The sequence below is a fragment of the Carassius carassius genome, chromosome 33, assembly GCF_963082965.1.
Source record: "Carassius carassius chromosome 33, fCarCar2.1, whole genome shotgun sequence".
Lineage (NCBI taxonomy): Eukaryota > Metazoa > Chordata > Actinopteri > Cypriniformes > Cyprinidae > Carassius > Carassius carassius.
The window spans coordinates 17,014,001-17,025,695 of NC_081787.1; the positions used below are offsets into that span (position 1 = coordinate 17,014,001).

General features: G+C 37.6%; 1 protein-coding gene across 1 annotated transcript in view; it reads left to right on the forward strand.

The window, feature by feature from the left end:
* Nucleotides 1-11,469, forward strand: part of LOC132113871 (polycomb group RING finger protein 3-like) — a 33,903-nt gene extending 22,434 nt beyond the window's left edge. The window contains exons 5-10 of the mRNA XM_059521907.1: nucleotides 1,393-1,448; nucleotides 1,602-1,712; nucleotides 4,397-4,485; nucleotides 7,616-7,753; nucleotides 9,460-9,540; nucleotides 9,811-11,469. Coding sequence (XP_059377890.1) covers nucleotides 1,393-1,448; nucleotides 1,602-1,712; nucleotides 4,397-4,485; nucleotides 7,616-7,753; nucleotides 9,460-9,540; nucleotides 9,811-9,858 — 523 coding nt within the window. The 3' untranslated portion in view covers nucleotides 9,859-11,469. The remainder of the gene's footprint in view (nucleotides 1-1,392; nucleotides 1,449-1,601; nucleotides 1,713-4,396; nucleotides 4,486-7,615; nucleotides 7,754-9,459; nucleotides 9,541-9,810) is intronic.
* Nucleotides 11,470-11,695: the final 226 nt, after the last annotated feature.

An 11,695-nucleotide genomic window follows, 5' to 3' on the forward strand; every position in this document is an offset into this window, starting at 1 on the left:
CGGTGTTTATGAGCCACGCTGTTTGATCGTGAATGAAAACTGGATTTGTCTGTATTAACAGTGGCAGCTGATTGATCCTTAGTTCTCTCTGGTACTTGTGTAAACATACACCCACACACACAAAACAAAGCTTTTGTTGAACAGCTAGCTAAATGCCAGTCACCACCCTCACCACCAGGCCTACCGGCCCCCTCTGTGGATGCTCCGTGGCGGCTAATTGGACCTCTGCCTTCCCCGCGAGGCTGCTGGGATTTGGGAACAGGTGGCAGCTCTGGCTGTGCACCAGGGACACAGGTGCTCCTCTGCCTCACAGTCCTGATCTCTCTCTGTCTCTCTCTCGCTCATTGTGCCCTCAGGGAGCAGATCAGCTAACAGCAAGCTGGACTCGGACACAGAATGTGGCCTGGTTTCTCAAAGTGGCACAAGTGTAGGTCTAAGATCAGTTTCCAACTGGTCCGAGTCATTATTTGCTATTAAGAGGAATTATCCTGCCACAAGGACTTGTTCACTGAACTAGAAAATCTAAAAAAAAAATTGCATATTGTTTTTTGCATTGTGACATTATTTTCATTAGAATAATGAATTCCTTTTACTGTGATATACTGAATGTTTATTAGGCTATGCTTTATAGACATTAGTTTGGGGTCATGAAGATTATTTTAAAAAGAAACTATTGCTTTTTTTCAGCAAGGAATATATATTTATAATGTTACAGAAGGTATATGTTTCAAGTAAATGCTGTTATTTTGAACATGCTTCTCGTCAAAGAATCCTGAGAAAAAAAAGCAAGTTAGCATATTAGAATGATTTGAATGCAGTAGTGTAAATGTTTTAATTCCACAGTTATGTTTCTTTGCTTTAATGAGAGTTTGGGGTAAATGTTCTTAAGTTTCATGAAAATAATGTCACAATGCAGGGAATTTTTTTTTAACGTGCTTATGTAAACCTTGTCAACATGTTTTATGAGATTCAAAGTTAAAGTTTCAGATTTCTTTTCAGATTTTTCCAGAGTTCATTTACAGTGTCCTAGAAAGTATAAGCAACATGACAAGAGCTGTGAATCTCAAAGCGGGTGCTTGTTTTGGCTTGGAACCGGCACTTGTGGGATTTTCGGCATGGTAACATGTTCTCAGAGGCGGGCAGCTGTACCAGAGGCGCCACAGAGATGAACATGTCAACACACGCTTAATAAGTTTTACCTGCGAGCCCTGGGAAACACCAGTCACAGGAGAATATAAAGACATGAAGAAGAACTACACTATATGCTAATTAACAATCATAGTTATGAGGAAACATGCCTGCCGAATGCAAATGCGAAATGCAATTTTCTTGTTTGTGTAATAATGCATATTTGAATAAATCATATTCATTACTGTTTCTCTCTTCCCTCAGCCATGACCGAACAATGCAAGATATTGTCTATAAGTTGGTGCCAGGATTGCAAGAAGGTTTGTTCCCCCCCTTCTCCCCCACACCCCTCCTTTTAGTTTTTGGATGTTTCATATTTTTCTTATGTAAAGCATATTTTATGAAACAGCTTATTATGTGTAAGATTTTATTAGTAAGGCTTTAATTTTTCCTCTTTGCTCTCTTGTGTGCAGCGGAGATGAAGAAACAGAGAGAATTCTATCAGAAGTTAGGCATGGAGGTGCCTGGAGACATCAAAGGAGAACTGTGCAACATGAAAACCCACCTGGAAGCTCAACGCAATGGTACGTCCCAGCTCTCTTTAATTACTGTCGGTGGTACAGTCCATCTGCGATCTGAGTGGAAGTGGTACAGAGTGCCTTTTAAAAGTCTAAATCATTCAAAAACATGCCTGTATCACATTTCACCACTCCTCCCCCCAAAAATACAAATTAAATTAAAATTTGTATAAAGACACTAAAGCATGTTGAAGGAATATTAACATTTCTGCAGTATGACATTATTTTCATGCTAGTTAAGCATATTTCTACCGATTCTTCATTTATGTATTGCATACAGATTTGCTTTTGCATGCTTTCTGTAATCTCAATGGTTTTTCTCATTACTGAAATGGAGTATTTTATTATAAGTTATTATAACCCTATTGTACATGCCAATGTAAATAATGCACTACCATTTAAAAGTTTGGGGATCAGGGTATATATATTCATATAATTATTTATGCATTAAAGCATTCATTAAATTGATCAGTGACATTAAAAACATTTACAGTTTAAAATAGATTTCCATTTTCAAATCTTTCGTCAAACGAATCTGGAAAAAAGTATAATGGTTTTCACAAAAACATTAAGAAGCACAACTGTTTCTCAACATTCATAATAAGAAGAAATTTTTCTTGATCAGCAAATCAAAATATTAGAGAGATTTCATGATGATGCTGAAAATTCAGCTTTGACATCACAGGAAAAAGAAACCGAAAACTGTTATTTAAATTTGGAATAGTTTACAACATTATTTCTATCACTGATCAAACAAGTGGGAAGCATTACAAGATTTCTTTCAAGAACATTAAAAAGTCTTACTGACCTCATGCCTTTTTTTTTTTTTTTGCATTACAATAAAGAAAATTTCCACATTGCAACTTAACATTTGTTTAGGCATTATGTTGCCTGTATAAATCTAAAGGAGCTGTTATAGAAGAATGTTTGAAAGTCTCCAGACTCAAAACAAGCACATTATTTCAGTTGATTTGGTGGTAAACAGGCTTTTAGTGTTTGTTTGAGGAAATCTTGCTCTTTTCATCTTTTAGCACCGTGCGCAGGGATAAAATCTGAGCAAACACTGGGCCTCAAGCAGGTTGAGTCAGCAGTTGTTATGGCTGGATTCATGCATTGTAGTAAATAAGACTCAGACATAAGTGGTATCTTGTTCCACATTGTCTCGGCTAGTTTAGCAGAGCTGTTTTTTTTTTCTCAGTAATGCTTCATTTGATGTCTTCAGTCCTCAAGCAATCCACAGAACTATCAAACTGAACTCAGAGGAGAGGCACGTGGTGAAATGACGATGTAACTGACTGCGTTACTACATTACCTACCCACAAATAAGCATAAAGCATGACAGCCTTTATTTATGAGTTTTATGAGCATCGAAAGTGCTTTTCTGGCCTGGTGTCACAGGTGTGCTATTATATCTGCCTGAATCTGCCATGGTAGGGTACCTGACAGTGCTTCTCAAATCCCGTCACAGTGGATATTAACCAGACTGTTGCCGAGCTTAAAAAAGAAGTCACCCTTCCGGAAAGCATGGTAAAATTGCTACCTGAGCTTGTCCACCTCATCGGCGGACAGCTTTATGGAGGCACCCCGTCTATTAACCACCCTAACAAAATTTATTTTGCTGGAAGTCCTGTTTTTTCTCTCCTTCACAGTCTGCTTGCCGCAGATTAGCTCAGACTCCGTGAACTTCTTTTCCAGTCAGGGAACATTTTAAGTATCGGAAAGGATATTCGGGGTGTCCTGGGAAGAGGCCATCGCTGTAGCAGTCGAGGCTTAAGAACGACTGAACCCAGACTGCATTTCTTCCAGCTGCACAAAATCTCTTTTCCTTTCCCATTACTGCAGTTGAGATTTCTGGTGATGCAATGACAATGTCATAGTGATGTTTGACAGCCCCTCATACAAAATCATGAGGGTGTGTGGACAGTCGATCAGTTGAAATGCAATAAAATAAGTCAACCACACTTAACTGGACTGGTCATATGTATCTAATTCTGTCCTGCATTGGCCAGTTTTGGTGATTTTTAATAATAAATGTAGTCTTGAGGATATAAATGGAGGACTATATGGACCGCATCTGTGGCCTGCTGTCAACAGCCACAGAAACAAAAATTAACGTCAGTAAGATTTTATTTAAAACAAAAAAATTGAAAAAAATCTATTTTGCTCATCAAGGCTACATTTATTGTTAAAATTTTTTAATATTGTGAAATATTATTATAAGTTAAAATAACTAATTTGTTTTAATATATTTTAAAAAGGTGTGAGGTGTGAAGCGTTCTTTGGGAAGGTTGAATCACAAATTAATCTTGTTTCCAATGATGAGGTGCAGACTTGTTTTGGAGATTGGCGAATGCGTGGGGGAGCAGGTTGAGATAATTGCTTTTTTGTGTTTGATGAATGTGTAATGAAGAAACTCCTCCCATACTCACAAACTAGTACGCAATATAATTCCAGCTTTGAGAAGCAAAGAACTACAAAATCTTGGAATCTTAATACGAACCATGATAAACGTGTTGTTTTAAAATGCGAAGATGATGTTTGGAAAGATAAATGCCTGTGCTTTTATTTCTACAGTAGTTTGAAAGCAGAATTGAGGAGAGATTGATGTTCACCAAAAAGATGGTTCTTCTGGTTGTCTGGGGACTGTCTTGTAAAAAAAAAAAACAATTGTTTACATTTTACCCCACCAGGTGACCTGAAATCAGAAGATCCAGCCAATAAGGAAGCAGGAGACGAGAAAGCAGAGGAGGAAAATGACTACCATCGCAGTGATGAGCAGGTAGGTTTCCCCGTACCCATCTGACCTGCTAATGTCCCTCAAGTGAGCCTTACACTCTGTTAGCATGACCTAGTTAGTAAGAACACGTAAGGGCTATGTTTGGAATATCATACCACTGTACTAGTCTATTTCTGCAGTGTACAGTACTCTAGAATACATGGATGACATATATTTCCCTGTTTACAAGAGCAGGCCCAGAACAGAATAACATATCCCATAATGAAGTGTGCTCAATATGACCAGTTTCCATTTTTAGAGTGATGAATGAACCAATTATATCAACTAATTTTTTTTTTACATAAATATTTTTTGAAAGAAGCTGCTGTTCACCAAGGCTTACAAAAAGCCATAAAAAACAGTAATATTGTACAATATTATTACAAGTTAAAGATCTCTTTTCTTATTTGATATATTTTAAAATCTAATTATTTATTTTAAAATGTTGTAATTTTATATTTAATGTTTATTTTTTAAGATTAATTTTGAATGAACCTATTAAATTAAACGTGCACATAATGAGGTCATGTGTACCACGATACTGTTAACTATTATCATTGAATAATGCATTTACCTTTTTATATATAAACAGCAGTATTCAGTGGTGTTCTAGTGTTCCATTTTAAAAAATGTCAATATGTCAAATGATCTGCCCCTGCCTGTCTGTAATATCCAGTCTGTGTTCAGATGAGGGTTGGTAGTTTCATTAAAGATTCTTATATGGTGTAATTTGTATTCCTGCTCTCCTCTGAGCTTCTTAATAATGTAATAACAGAAGGTTGTGCGGCTGCTGTCTACTGACTGCTTCTGCGTTGTGGAATAGATTATCTTTCTTATACAGAATCTGATGTCAGTGGAGTGTAGGGTGTTCTGTCTGTCATGCTGCAAATGCCATCTTGGATATATTTGTGTGGTTGGCAATATTAAAATATATACAATTTTTTGCAATGATTGCATTTCCAGGAAAAAACAACTCATAAAATAACTCCTACTGTGATATAAGAATCCCTAGTGGAGTGTGTGCTTGTGTGAGTGAGATTTATAAAGCAGAAAGCACAAAGAAGAACAGAAGGCATGGAGACCGTATGCTAGGGTGTATATGGCATAAGTATGGGTGTGTGTTCTTGTTTGTAGGAGGAAGAGATCGATGAAGATTTCAGAGTTACTGATGTCCTGTTGTCATGGATTGTCTTGCATAAGTGCGAGGACAGATTGTCTGTTCATGCGGTCTGCTGTAGTAAAGCTAAAACAGGCACTTTGGCCTCATATATAATATAAAAAGTGAATGAAAATTTCAGCAGTGCTTATTAAGCTACACTAAGATGGCTGTGAAACCCCTCTGCTAATGTCTCTGTTGGGTCAGACCCATCCGACATGACCTTGTTGGAGCCAAAAAGAACCAGCCTGTGCCAAAACTGGGAAATGCACATGAATGCTATGGATTTATTGATTTGTTTAGTACCATTTGTGCTGAAAGTTTTACTCCACTGCTAATATACAGACTTGCTGGGTAACATTCACTCTGCATCTGGCTTCAATTAAAGATTAAAATAGTTAATTTCTTTAGTTAATTATGAGAAATTAGAAGTTATTATAATTATATACTGAGAAGATGCGCAAATCCACGTTCATTTTCAGCGTTTATTTGCGCATCTTCTCAGTTAACAACGGCTCTGTGTAGTAACAGCTGCTCTATGTGAAATCACGCACCTGAGGGAATTTACCGCTGATTAGAGAACCGGCTTTACTGACGGGATGCGCATTAACGATTGGCCGATCGTGATCGGAGCAGCCCTAATTAGTTCTGGGGGCAAAATTAAAACCCTGCATGTGTAAAATACAGCCTTTTTAAAATGCCGTCTGAATATGGGCTTATAATAACATGGCGAATGTGTGATAGATACCATCCTGTGGTGATTCCCCAAACAAACCAGAATATCTTCCCTTGTAGAATTAGATTTTAAATCACAATAATCAACAGCTCACGACATCTTGAGGAAGGAAGGATATTCAGTGGTAAAATAAAAGGCCTCTCTAACAGTCATTCTAGGGGTCTGGAGGTTGAATTGGTTGAGTGAGTTTACCGTGAGTCATTTGTGTAACTGTTTGCGGTGAGCATATCAGCCCCGGCCGTGCAGTAATGACCCAGTAATCGCATACACACACACACACACACACACATACGCAGCTAATAGCGAAGTTCCTTGCGTGAGTTCAATAGTACGCATATGTTTGTATTACATCTCACCACCACCTGCCTATAACCAAGCAAATCTCTGATTTACAGCACACTGTTCTTCTAAAGAATGTGTTTGTACGTGGCCCTAAGAAAGCCTCTTTTCTTCAGGCACCGTTTGCCCTTGAAATGGACTGGCATTTAGCCGGCAGGCGCAACTGCCCCTCTTCATCCTTCTCCATTACTGTCTGTTCTTGGTGAGGCCTGTCCCAAATGGGCCGCTGTGCCACTCTGTACTGCTCAGTCACTTATCGGGAGAAGGACAGAGGGTCGGGGAGAGAGAGACAGAGAGAGAAAGAGAGAGAGAGGCATGAAACCCTTAATGCATCTTGACTCTCTGAAGCCCTCACTCTGCCACTGCACCTGCCGGGCAGCCCGAAGCGGCCGCAGTTGACTGGCGACTCAACCGTCAGCTCTGTTTTGAAAGATGGAGGAGCACTTTCTGGCATCTGCTGCTTTGTTGTGGAAATTGTTTTGGTGGAGTCTATATTAGTGTGTGTGACTATGCATTTTTTGAATTAGCATATTTTTGCTTAGACTCTTGACTTTATGCACCGTCTGTTATTGTTATTTATTTATTAAATGTTATTTATTATTAGATGACACATCTGTATTTTCAGCATAGTTACTCCAGACTTCAGTGACACATGATCCTTTAGTTCCTGAAATATCAGGTTTTTACATGTGTAAATATTTTGTGAAGCTCTACATGGTATCTGGTATTTAGTCTGAGCCTAGACGGAATGGATTTAAACATTGCAAAACATGTTGAGCTTCAGTAATTTTCTTGTTCACACAATGCAGTTACCTAAATCATCCATCTGATTATCAGTGCTAAGTCACTCTCTCTCTCTCTCTCTCTCTCTCTCTCTCTCCCTCTCTCCCTTGTCTCTTCAGGTGAGTATCTGTCTGGAGTGTAACAGCAGTAAGCTCAGAGGCCTCAAGCGGAAGTGGATTCGTTGTTCGGCTCAGGCGACTGTTCTCCACCTCAAGAAGTTCATCGCAAAAAAGCTAAACCTAACATCTTTCAATGAGGTATGTGATCCGCCAGACCTGAAACCCAATAGTTCTCTCGAAGTCCTGAAGTTCGAGAGAAAACCCATTATCTTCCTTTTCCCTCAGCTGAAGTTAACTTGTTAGAGACCTTTGTCACCGCGCTGGCTAGCATCGGCATTCACTTCAAGACAATGGCTCTTGCGTGAGTCACCACATGGATTTCAAAGCTCCTCTGCACTGTCACGATTCCCACAAGGCTTTCAGCGTGCCTCATATTTTCAGAGACAAATAATAGCCTGTAATATCATTTGCTCTGTCATGTATCTCGCAGCCTGCCAACATCTCATAGTGCAATTTAACACAAAACTTGACTAATTACTGCTGCTCCATCACCGTTGTTTCCTCCATTGTGTTAGAAATATGTGGGCTATTCCACCGCACACACCCGTCAAAAACTTTCCCGTGCAATAATACTGTCAGATGCCTGTTGTTCTCTGCAAGTATTGAGAGCTCTAGCTGCCAACAGTATAATACCAAAAATACAATTCCGAAATGGGAGCAGTTTGTGTAGCGGCTCTGCTTTGAAGTGCAGGAAAAAAGCAAAATCTTTGAAGAACTAAATTCTAATAAGCATCAAACGTTTCATTGCTTCACTGTCAGACGTTCCTGGCTCGCATCCTAGATGACTTTAAACGCTGAATAGTGCCGAGAGCTCAGGGCCTCCAGCAGGTGTTGCTGTGGTTGTACTGCTGTCATTTGACTCACAGCGAGCCAAAACACGCAGACACCGGCACTGGTGTTTCAGTGCACACTATTCCAGAGATACTGTGATACACAATCCTCTGGACGGTTATGGCTGCTCTAGTGCATTAAAGATTTTGCGTCTTTTGTTTTGGCTTGAATAATAGGTGGAACTAAATGTTTTGAGTGTACAAAGGACTGTCACTTTTCTGTAAAGCACCATAAAATCCCACCTGTCCCCAGAGACATTGGTGCCCAATTGATTATGCGGTCCTCTGGATTACGTTATTCTGATTGGTCAGTTGCAGCATTCTCTAATCTCTACTCATATTTGTGTATAATGGCTGATAAACTGTATACTTGAGCATTGTCCTAATTGTGTTCTACATATTTATATTTCATATATATATATATATATATATATATATATATATATATATATATAGAGAGAGAGAGAGAGAGAGAGAGAGTTTGTTTATGTGGTGATTAACTGTGTAATATATTGGAGTATCTGTGCAAAACTAGATGTTTTAAAACTCAGTTAGACTGTGGGGTTTAAGGTCTTAAAGTTTTAAATGTATTTAAATTGGCACATCTTAAAAACGTAGCACTCATGTCGTGAAAATGTTCATATGAGTCCAGAGGTAACTGCCTAAATGTTTACTTGAGGCGGTGGATTCCTGTAATTGTTACACTAAAGTTGTAAACATGCTAAAACCTTCTCAAGGAAGTCAGAAGGTGCTAAAAATATTAAAACTTTAAAAATAATCAAAATAAACTCACTCTGGATCTTTTCGCATAGCCAACTAGTCATCCAGCAGTCATCTATTTGACCATCCTGACCCATCCCTAATAAGGCCCATATTCAGTTTATTGTGCACTAATGATCAGCTGACTTATTTAATGGTACTGAAAGATCACGGAAAGCGTAGTTTTGTTTAGACTTCTCTCGTATGGTATATTTTTTGGGGGTTTGTTTGCTATATTTGTGTGCTTACTTTCAGCTTGACATCTTATGCAATGAAGAAATCTTGGGCAAGGACCATACTTTGAAATTTGTTGTGGTAACAAGATGGAGATTTAAGGTAATTGAGAAATTTGCGTGCATTCAAATGTGCTTATCATAGATAAGCCTGACTTCAGTCTTCCCGTTTGCTGTATCGATGTGCGTGTCACTTTCTAAACATGCATGGATACTTTGCAAAATTTTTTTGCATGCATAATCAAATAGAGTATGTTATGAAATTGTCTTTTTGTTGTTTAGATGTGTTTTACTTTTTTTCCCTTTGTTTTCATTCTAGTGGCTCTATGACTTTCAGTCACACGAATGCTTGTGTGTTTTGTGTGCATTCCAGAAATCCCCCCTCCTCCTTCATTACAGACCCAAAATGGATCTGCTGTAGTTGGACAAAAACGCTTGGTTGTTTTGGCCCAGTGGCTGAGGACTGTGCTACGTGCTTTATATGCATAGACCATCAACGCCCACAACAAACAAACACCCGTCAACATGGATATGAGCCAGCAAACAACAAAACCAGCACAGCCACTGCGACGCTGGCGACTTACGGGAACAACCGCTTTTCTCTGTCTGTTCGTCCGCTTTATGTCCTTGATATGTGAAAAATTGAGAGAAAGCATATATTTATACTTTTGTATGGTTGAGAAAAGTGGAACCAAGACCCAATTGGTGCACTGTTTACACTATTAAAACAAAAAAAGACAAAAAAAAAAGGTCATGAGAAAGGTTTAACTTTTTTTTTTTTTGTACTATTGGACATTGTTTCCACTTCAATTATGGGCAAGTTGGTGCTCGTTTTCTGCCGTTCTCCATGGAAGTGTCCACTTTTACACTGCTAACCAGAAGAGAGGAGGTGTTTCAAACTGACCGCTCTCTCTCAGGTCTAACCTAACACTTCTCGGGAGCGCAGAGCCTTTCTAAACTTATATAAATCAGTTTATATGAGTGTATTATTTTAGAGTGGTTTCTTTACTTTCCGACGTTGCTACGAGTGGAATTGTGAATAGGCAAATTTATGTGTAGTATTTATGTTCTATTTACCAATATTGTATATAAAAGTTGTTGATGGAGAGAAAGGATGAAAGAGTGTGTGAAAGACTAAAAGACTAGAAAAATAGAGACTGCTTAGAGTGGTTTTCCAAAAGTGCTATATTTTGGCCTTCATTTATGTGGGTACATGGAAAAGACATAAATATTCAGCTAAATTCGAGGAAGATTGCAAATTGGGTGAAATTCATAAAATATTTTACCCCCAAAATCGAAAGGAAAAAAAAAAAGAAGAAGAAAAAGAAATTTTATTTTGCTTAAAGAAAACTAAGTTTGGTTTTGGGACCATTAAGATTTGTTTTGCCATTATTTTCATAATTACGCAAATCCCCCGACCAAATTCAGTCATTGTCATAAAACATACAGATGCACTATGAATACTGTTTTTTGTGATTTTCATTTTTCTCAATGAAGATTCTCATCACTGTAATACAATAAAAAGTATTACAGTAAAAACAAAAATGAAATTCAGCTTATTATTTACAGCACATCTTAATAGCAATACAGTCTATACATCTGTGATGTATAAATGCATTTAAAAATCACATTTTATTTATTGTTTATGCATTGCGGTAATAAGAAGTTTTGGAGAATGTTTAATTAAGAAAATATAGTCACAATGCAAAAAAAAATCTTAATGGTTATAAAAACAAACTACTTTTTCTTTAATATAATTTAATAAATAAACTATAATAATATTCATAAATATTAATATTTTACAAAACATATATAAAATGTAGTTTTCCCTTCTTTTTCATTAAATTTTGGGGTAAAATATGACCCAAGCATATTTATGAAGTTATGAAATTCACCCTTTCATAACATCTCTTTTCAGTGTGCAGCCTTTTATGATGCAAAAAGCTTATGTTTTGGTCCTCTTTATTTAGGAGGATTTTTAAGTGTCTAATTAAATGCATCAGTAATTAAAAATCGATTTCTGAACAAAAAAGGTGCTTTTAATCATTTGAACCTCCCAAATGTTAATTTGCAGCTCGAGAATCATTAAGGATGTGTAAGGATGATTTCTTAATTTGTTAATATTTTTAACTTACTTTCATAAACAGCCAACCCCTCAGATACATGTATGTCTTGTCATATAATCCTACAACCTCAATGTCACATATGCAATGCATTACCTTTTAATTGAGAAAAAAAGATGAAACATTCACTCCTTC